General features: G+C 35.7%; 1 protein-coding gene across 2 annotated transcripts in view; it reads left to right on the plus strand.

Moving 5' to 3' along the window:
• The window catches only part of pde6a (phosphodiesterase 6A, cGMP-specific, rod, alpha), a 49,954-nt gene extending 47,209 nt beyond the window's left edge, over positions 1–2,745 (plus strand). For both annotated transcript variants that reach the window (XM_087798509.1, XM_087798510.1), the window contains exons 21-23: positions 104–187; positions 1,711–1,879; positions 2,677–2,745. In XM_087798509.1, coding sequence (XP_087654635.1) covers positions 104–187; positions 1,711–1,879; positions 2,677–2,720 — 297 coding nt within the window. In that variant the 3' untranslated portion in view covers positions 2,721–2,745. The remainder of the gene's footprint in view (positions 1–103; positions 188–1,710; positions 1,880–2,676) is intronic.
• The last annotated feature ends 7,570 nt before the right edge of the window (positions 2,746–10,315 follow it).

Here is a 10,315-nt window from a genome sequence, read left to right on the forward strand (position 1 = left end):
ACCTGAACGACAATTGATTGAAATCAAAATATGAACTGACTTTTCTTCTGTCAGAACTTAAATCCATTAATGGCTAATAGATGTTTACTTTCTTTTTCTTCAGCCCATGATGGACAGAAACAAGGCGGCAGATCTGCCGAAGCTCCAGTGCGGTTTCATCGACTTCGTCTGCACCTTTGTGTACAAGGTCAGAGGTCAACCTCCGTAAAACCACTTCTGAGATGAATTTGTAGTTAACGTTGACATCGATGGTCGTTGGTTGAACAGAGGAAAATTAATTCTGGCACATCAATGAAATATTAGTTTATATTATTAAATTGTTCTTTCAATAATTTCTCTTAATTTAATCATTAGAAATATATTATTTTCTGATATCTTTAACTATTATTATATTTTTACTTTTCTTATTATATTTGGATATTTAATTGAATCACTTTAACTCTATTTTATTTATTTTTATTTTTTATTTCTTACACAGGAAAATATTATTCTTGCCCCCATTTTTTTGTTCAAACAAATTGTTTTAATACTATTGAGTATTATTTCTTTAATTATATTTCTTAATTTAATATTTAAAAAATCCTATATTTTGCAATTTTGTATAAACATTTTTTTAATTATTATTATATTTTTACATTTCATATTATGTTTGGATATTAATTTGAATCACATTAACTTTGTTTTTGTTTATTTCTCTATATATATTTTTTTTATTTATTAAACAAGAAAATGTTTTTTTTGGGGGGTCAAATAAATAGTTTTAATACATTTAATAATTGTTTTTTGTCACCAAAAAAGATTCTTCATCATGTTTTATTGTCTGCCAAAAAAAGATCTAAATAGAATAAGTTATACAATTATTTCAAGTGAATGAAAACTCAATATTATTGTCACTGATTTAAGTCGTCTTACTTTCTTTCTTTTTTTATATTAATTAAACACCAAAAACAAAGTTTACCATGGATCAGACCCGGGTTTGTCTGGTTTTTGTAAGACTTATGACGTGAAAACTAGTGATGGGTTGATGAGGCCTCTTCATACGGCGTCAGCTGTTTCATATTACAGTGTCTTAGTTTTGAAAGGCCACTAGATGTCCCTCTCTGTGAAAATGATTCTAAGTTTCATTGAATTAGTAAATCAGCACCAAATATTTTAAAGCAGAGAGTGAGATCATGGAAAAGCTGAAGCTGTATCATTTATTTTATTAATTAATTTTATTTTAAAAGGACAATCACGAGGCCTCATCAACACATTAGTGGCTAAAACAATTGACTGGCAAACGACAAATAATCGTCAAACCTTCCTGCGACTCAAGACTGAAATGTTGGTGACGACAGATTATGTCGGATTAAGATCACGACTCCTCCAAGTCAACAATACACTCTCAGCGGGGATTAATGTGGAGCGATTGATGAATTTCCTATTAAGTCCTAGTTTAGATTCTTTATCTCTGTCGTTCATTATTGGTTCATCTCTTATTCGTCTCCAACAATCTTAGTCATCGCCACATCCGTCCTCAATTACTTTGTCTCCGCATGTCCTTCGGATCTTAGTCGAGCCAACACTTGCGCTGTCATCAACAGAGCCACTTCACATGGTGACCACTAGAGGGAGGCAGAGAGCGTCACTCGTCTTAGTATCTTAACGAAGAATGACTCGACGTGGTTTAGGTGAAAGAAATGTCTGGTGGATTAATCTTGTCGTCGCCAGGAGTTCAGCCGCTTCCATGTGGAGATCACGCCCATGCTGGACCGCCTGCTCAACAACAGGAAGGAGTGGAACGCCCTGAAGGAAGTGCACGAGGCCAAGGTGGCCGAACTGGAGGCCGCCAAGAAGGCCAAGGAGGAGGCGGCGGAGAGTGTTGCGGCTGCACGTCAAGGTCTGTGGGGGGCGAGGGTCGCGGGTTCAAGGCTTGTTCGTCCCAGTTTTCTTTGAAGCGAGAATTAAAAAAAAAAAAAAGGTCTAGGATCAAATTAAATATATAAAGTACAAGTTTAAATTGAAATTGAAAAAAGACAAATCAGATTAGATCAGACAGATTAATTAAATAAACAAAATCATTTTACTTAAAATGCAAGTACTAAATAAGTACTTAAGTACGAATCAGATTCACTGTTGGCGGTTTCGTTCGTCCAAACGTAAAACACTTAACAAGGCAGGAGCCAATGTAAAAAATATTAGTAAAATGAACAGTAACGATAAAAACATCTGTCATTAAAATGCATTTAAAATAATCTAGCTCTTGAACGTCTATCAGATTTTTTTTTTATATATATTATTTTTCAACTTGACTCAATTTTATACATTTCTTTTTAACATAATCCCAACAATCAGATCCCAGAACCTTATCTTTTATTTTATCTTCTTTATATTTTCTTTATCTTTATCTACAATTTATTTCTTATAGTTTTTTTCATTTGATTCCTCCCTGAAAAAAAACATTTTTCAAACCCTAGTCTACCAGACAAGGGCAAGGGTTAGGGTCAAAGGTCAGGCTTAGAATTAGAATAAGGATCAAGGATGGCTTAAATTAAAGTTAGAATTTAAATTAAAAAAAGGTAACTGGCTGTATTAATGAAACATAATAATAAATAAGTATTAAAAAGTCTTACATGTAAAAGTTGATATTGATTGATGAATTGAATGAAGCAAAATATTTTTTTTGTGTGTTCCCAGCGAGTGCGGCTCAGTCTCAGTCCAAGACTTGTGTTGTCAGCTAGAGCACCGACGACTGCTGGACGACTGCTGGACGACTGCTGGACGACTGCTGGACGACTGCTGGACGACTGCTGGACGACTGCTGGACGACATGCTGGACGCTCGTAGAAGTCGGTTGTGGTCCGTGATCACTGTAGTCGGCAACACACTCGCTGACGTCAGCGGATCTCGTCCTCACCTGCAGGCCTTGCGCTTTTCCATTTGTGGCAGCAGATCTGTGAGATTAGAAACATATTACCGTTGTGTATCTCGCGCTGACCTTTGACCCCTGGATTCAGCTTCATCTGAGAACCTGGCGTTTAATTAAAGGTGTCTCGTGCTTCCGTGAGTCGAATCTTTGTCTTCGTCGTAATCAGTCACGGGAGCCTCTTTTAATCAGACTGAAGCCGTCAATCACTTTTGTTATCGACTTATTCTCCATGTTCAAATGTTAAATAAGTTCAATCAAAAGTTGATGTCAAATTTAAAAATATATATATATGATAATTAAACTACTATTACTTTCTGTAGTGAAAATATGTTGAATTTTCAACTTTTGAGGCTTCAGAAAACAACATTTTTAACATTTAGGCAACATTTATTTGCGTTCACATGATCCGCCTGATGATAAACTATGGTTTAAAGACATTATTGCCCGATTTCAGAGACGTTGACTTTCCAGCCTTTTTTCAACCCCCGGGGTCAAGAGAAATGTTGAATTTTTTAACTTTCTTTGAGGCTTCAGAAAACAACATTTTCAACATTTAGGCAACATTTATTTGCGTTCACATGATCCGCCTGATCATAAACTATGGTTTAAAGACATTATCGCCCGATTTCAGAGACGTTGACTTTTAGCCCTTTTTGCACCCCCGGGGTCAAGAAATGTCAAATTTTCAACTTTTTTTGAGGCTTCAGAAAACAACATTTTCTACATTTAGGCAACATTTATTTGCGTTCACATGATCCGCCTAATCATAAACTATGGTTTAAAGACATTATCGCCCGATTTCAGAGACGTTGACTTTTAGCCCTTTTTTCACCCCCGGGGTCAAGAAATGTCAAATTTTGAACTTTTTTTGAGGCTTCAGAAAACAACATTTTCTACATTTAGGCAACATTTATTTGCGTTCACATGATCCGCCTGATGATAAACTATGATTTAAAGACATTATTGCCCGATTTCAGAGACGTTGACTTTTAGCCCTTTTTTCAACCCCCGGGGTCAAGAAATGTCAAATTTTCAACTTTTTTTTGAGGCTTCAGAAAACAACATTTTTAACATTTAGGCAACATATAGGCAACATTTATTTGCGTTCACATGATCCGCCTGATGATAAACTATGATTTAAAGACATTATTACCCGATTTCAGAGACGTTGACTTTTAGCCCTTTTTTCAACCCCCGGGGTCAAGAAATGTCAAATTTTCAACTTTTTTTTGAGGCTTCAGAAAACAACATTTTTAACATTTAGGCAACATTTAGGCAACATTTATTTGCGTTCACATGATCCGCCTGATCATAAACTATGGTTTAAAGACATTATTGCCCGATTTCAGAGACGTTGACTTTTAGCCCTTTTTTCAACCCTTGGGTCAAGAGAAATGTCGAATTTTCAACTTTCTTTGAGGCTTCAGCAAACAACATTTTCAACATTTAGGCAACATTTATTTGCGTTCACATGATCCGCCTGATGATAAACTATGATTTAAAGACATTATTGCCCGATTTCAGAGACGTTGACTTTTAGCCCTTTTTTCAACCCCCGGGGTCAAGAAATGTCAAATTTTCAACTTTTTTTTGAGGCTTCAGAAAACAAAATTTTCTACATTTAGGCAACATTTTTTTGCGTTGACATCATCTGCCTGATGATAAACTATGGTTTAAAGACATTATTGCCCGATTTCAGAGACGTTGACTTTTAGCACTTTTTTCAACCCCCGGGTCAAGAAATTTCAAATTTTCCACTTTCTTTGAGGCTTCAGAAAACAACATTTTCAACATTTAGGCAACATTTATTTGCGTTCACATGATCCGCCTGATGATAAACTATGGTTTAAAGACATTATTGCCCGATTTCAGAGACGTCGACTTTTAGCCATTTTTTCAACCCCCGGGGTCAAGAAATGTCAAATTTTCAACTTTCTTTGAGGCTTCAGAAAACAACATTTTCAACATTTAGGCAACATTTATTTGAGTTCACATGATCCGCCTGATGATAAACTATGGTTTAAAGACATTATTGTCCGATTTCAGAGACGTTGACTTTTAGCCATTTTTTCAACCCCCAGGGTCAAGAAATGTCGAATTTTGAACTTTCTTTGAGGCTTCAGAAAACAACATTTTCAACATTTAGGCAACATTTAGGCAACATTTATGCAACATTTATTTGCCTTCACATGATCCGCCTGATGATAAACTATGATTTAAAGACATTATTGCCCGATTTCAGAGATGTTGACTTTTAGCCCTTTTTTCAACCCCTGGGGTCAAGAAATGTCAAATTTTCAACTTTCTTTGAGGCTTCAGAAAACAACATTTTCAACATTTAGGCAACATTTATTTGCGTTCACATCATCCGCCTGATGATAAACTATGGTTTAAAGACATTATTGCCCGATTTCAGAGACGTTGACTTTCCAGCCTTTTTTCAACCCCGGGGTCAAGAAATGTCAAATTTTCAACTTTTTTTTGAGGCTTCAGAAAACCAAATTTTCTACATTTAGGCAACATTTATTTGCGTTCACATGATCCGCCTGATGATAAACTATGGTTTAAAGACATTATTGCCCGATTTCAGAGACGTTGACTTTTAGCCCTTTTTTCAACCCCCGGGATCAAGAAATTTCAAATTTTCAACTTTTTTTGAGGCTTCAGAAAACAACATTTTTAACATTTAGGCAACATTTATTTGCGTTCACATCATCCGCCTGATGATAAACTATGTTTTAAAGACATTATTGCCCGATTTCAGAGACGTTGACTTTTAGCCCTTTTTTCAACCCCCAGGGTCAAGAAATTTCAAATTTTCAACTTTCTTTGAGGCTTCAGAAAACAACATTTTCCACATTTAGGCAACATTTATTTGCGTTCACATGATCCGCCTGATGATAAACTATGGTTTAAAGACATTATTGCCCGATTTCAGAGATGTTGACTTTTAGCCCTTTTTTCAACCCCCAGGGTCAAGAAATGTCGAATTTTGAACTTTCTTTGAGGCTTCAGAAAACAACATTTTCAACATTTAGGCAACATTTAGGCAACATTTATGCAACATTTATTTGCGTTCACATGATCCGCCTGATGATAAACTAAGATTTAAAGACATTATTGCCTGATTTCAGAGACGTTGACTTTTAGCCCTTTTTTCAACCCCCGGGGGCAAGAAATGTCAAATTTTCAACTTTCTTTGAGGCTTCAGAAAACAACATTTTCAACATTTAGGCAACATTTATTTGCCTTCACATGATCCGCCTGATCTTAAACTATGGTTTAAAGACATTATTGCCCGATTTCAGAGACGTTGACTTTTAGCCCTTTTTTCAACCCCAGGGTCAAGAAATTTCAAATTTTCAACTTTCTTTGAGGCTTCAGAAAACAACATTTTCAACATTTGGGCAACATTTATTTGCGTTCACATGATCCGCCTGATGATAAACTATAGTTTAAAGACATTATTGCCCGATTTCAGAGACGTTGACTTTTAGCCCTTTTTTCAACCCCCAGGGTCAAGAAATTTCAAATTTTCAACTTTCTTTGAGGCTTCAGAAAACAACATTTTCCACATTTAGGCAACATTTATTTGCGTTCACATGATCCGCCTGATGATAAACTATGGTTTAAAGACATTATTGCCCGATTTCAGAGATGTTGACTTTTAGCCCTTTTTTCAACCCCCAGGGTCAAGAAATGTCGAATTTTGAACTTTCTTTGAGGCTTCAGAAAACAACATTTTCAACATTTAGGCAACATTTAGGCAACATTTATGCAACATTTATTTGCGTTCACATGATCCGCCTGATGATAAACTAAGATTTAAAGACATTATTGCCTGATTTCAGAGACGTTGACTTTTAGCCCTTTTTTCAACCCCCGGGGGCAAGAAATGTCAAATTTTCAACTTTCTTTGAGGCTTCAGAAAACAACATTTTCAACATTTAGGCAACATTTATTTGCCTTCACATGATCCGCCTGATCTTAAACTATGGTTTAAAGACATTATTGCCCGATTTCAGAGACGTTGACTTTTAGCCCTTTTTTCAACCCCAGGGTCAAGAAATTTCAAATTTTCAACTTTCTTTGAGGCTTCAGAAAACAACATTTTCAACATTTGGGCAACATTTATTTGCGTTCACATGATCCGCCTGATGATAAACTATAGTTTAAAGACATTATTGCCCGATTTCAGAGACGTTGACTTTTAGCCCTTTTTTCAACCCCAGGGTCAAGAAATTTCAAATTTTCAACTTTCTTTGAGGCTTCAGAAAACAACATTTTCAACATTTGGGCAACATTTATTTGCGTTCACATGATCCGCCTGATCTTAAACTATGATTTAAAGACATTATTGCCCGATTTCAGAGACGTTGACTTTTAGCCCTTTTTTCAACCCCCGGGGTCAAGAAATGTCAAATTTTCAACTTTTTTTTGAGGCTTCAGAAAACAAAATTTTCTACATTTAGGCAACATTTATTTGCGTTCACATCATCTGCCTGATGATAAACTATGGTTTAAAGACATTATTGCCCGATTTCAGAGACGTTGACTTTTAGCACTTTTTTCAACCCCCGGGGTCAAGAAATGTCAAATTTTCAACTTTTTTTTGAAGCTTCAGAAAACAACATTTTTAACATTTAGGCAACATTTATTTGCGTTCACATGATCCGCCTGATGATAAACTATGATTTAAAGACATTATTGCCCGATTTCAGAGACGTTGACTTTTAGCCCTTTTTTCAACCCCCGGGGTCAAGAAATGTCAAATTTTCAACTTTTTTTTGAAGCTTCAGAAAACAACATTTTTAACATTTAGGCAACATTTATTTGCGTTCACATGATCCGCCTGATCTTAAACTATGATTTAAAGACATTATTGCCCGATTTCAGAGACGTTGACTTTTAGCCCTTTTTTCAACCCCCGGGGTCAAGAAATGTCAAATTTTCAACTTTTTTTTGAGGCTTCAGAAAACAACATTTTCAACATTTAGGCAACATTTATTTGCGTTCACATGATCCGCCTGATGATAAACTATGGTTTAAAGACATTATTGCCCAATTTCAGAGACGTTGACTTTTAGCCCTTTTTTCAACCCCCGGGGTCAAGAAATGTCATATTTTCAACTTTCTTTGAGGCTTCAGAAAACAACATTTTCAACATTTAGGCAACATTTATTTGCGTTCACATCATCCGCCTGATGATAAACTATGGTTTAAAGACATTATTGCCCGATTTCAGAGACGTTGACTTTTAGCCCTTTTTTCAACCCCCGGGATCAAGAAATTTCAAATTTTCAACTTTCTTTGAGGCTTCAGAAAACAACATTTTCAACATTTAGGCAACATTTATTTGCCTTCACATGATCCGCCTGATCTTAAACTATGGTTTAAAGACATTATTGCCCGATTTCAGAGACGTTGACTTTTAGCCCTTTTTTCAACCCCAGGGTCAAGAAATTTCAAATTTTCAACTTTCTTTGAGGCTTCAGAAAACAACATTTTCAACATTTGGGCAACATTTATTTGCGTTCACATGATCCGCCTGATGATAAACTATAGTTTAAAGACATTATTGCCCGATTTCAGAGACGTTGACTTTTAGCCCTTTTTTCAACCCCAGGGTCAAGAAATTTCAAATTTTCAACTTTCTTTGAGGCTTCAGAAAACAACATTTTCAACATTTGGGCAACATTTATTTGCGTTCACATGATCCGCCTGATCTTAAACTATGATTTAAAGACATTATTGCCCGATTTCAGAGACGTTGACTTTTAGCCCTTTTTTCAACCCCCGGGGTCAAGAAATGTCAAATTTTCAACTTTTTTTTGAGGCTTCAGAAAACAAAATTTTCTACATTTAGGCAACATTTATTTGCGTTCACATCATCTGCCTGATGATAAACTATGGTTTAAAGACATTATTGCCCGATTTCAGAGACGTTGACTTTTAGCACTTTTTTCAACCCCCGGGGTCAAGAAATGTCAAATTTTCAACTTTTTTTTGAAGCTTCAGAAAACAACATTTTTAACATTTAGGCAACATTTATTTGCGTTCACATGATCCGCCTGATGATAAACTATGATTTAAAGACATTATTGCCCGATTTCAGAGACGTTGACTTTTAGCCCTTTTTTCAACCCCCGGGGTCAAGAAATGTCAAATTTTCAACTTTTTTTTGAAGCTTCAGAAAACAACATTTTTAACATTTAGGCAACATTTATTTGCGTTCACATGATCCGCCTGATCTTAAACTATGATTTAAAGACATTATTGCCCGATTTCAGAGACGTTGACTTTTAGCCCTTTTTTCAACCCCCGGGGTCAAGAAATGTCAAATTTTCAACTTTTTTTTGAGGCTTCAGAAAACAACATTTTCAACATTTAGGCAACATTTATTTGCGTTCACATGATCCGCCTGATGATAAACTATGGTTTAAAGACATTATTGCCCAATTTCAGAGACGTTGACTTTTAGCCCTTTTTTCAACCCCCGGGGTCAAGAAATGTCAAATTTTCAACTTTTTTTTGAGGCTTCAGAAAACAAAATTTTCTACATTTAGGCAACATTTATTTGCGTTCACATCATCTGCCTGATGATAAACTATGGTTTAAAGACATTATTGCCCGATTTCAGAGACGTTGACTTTTAGCACTTTTTTCAACCCCCGGGGTCAAGACATTTCAAATTTTCAACTTTTTTTGAGGCTTCAGAAAACAACATTTTTAACATTTAGGCAACATTTATTTGCGTTCACATGATCCGCCTGATCTTAAACTATGATTTAAAGACATTATTGCCCAATTTCAGAGACGTTGACTTTTAGCCCTTATTTCAACCCCCGGGGTCAAGACATTTCAAATTTTCAACTTTTTTTGAGGCTTCAGAAAACAACATTTTTAACATTTAGGCAACATTTATTTGCGTTCACATGATCCGCCTGATCTTAAACTATGATTTAAAGACATTATTGCCCAATTTCAGAGACGTTGACTTTTAGCCCTTATTTCAACCCCCGGGGTCAAGACATTTCAAATTTTCAACTTTCTTTGAGGCTTCAGAAAACAACATTTTCAAATTTAGGCAACATTTATTTGCGTTCATATGATCCGCCTGATCATAAACTATGATTTAAAGACATTATTGCCCGATTTCAGAGACGTTGACTTTTAGCACTTTTTTCAACCCCCGGGGTCAAGAAATGTCAAATTTTCAACTTTCTTTGAGGCTTCAGAAAACAACATTTTTAACATTTAGGCAACATTTATTTGCGTTCACATGATCCGCCTGATGATAAACTATGATTTAAAGACATTATTGCCCGATTTCAGAGACGTTGACTTTCCAGCATTTTTTCACCCCCGGGGTCAAGAGAAATGTCGAATTTTCAACTTTCTTTGAGG

The sequence above is a fragment of the Callionymus lyra genome, chromosome 9 (genome assembly GCF_982586985.1).
Source record: "Callionymus lyra chromosome 9, fCalLyr1.hap1.1, whole genome shotgun sequence".
Classification (NCBI taxonomy): domain Eukaryota; kingdom Metazoa; phylum Chordata; class Actinopteri; order Syngnathiformes; family Callionymidae; genus Callionymus; species Callionymus lyra.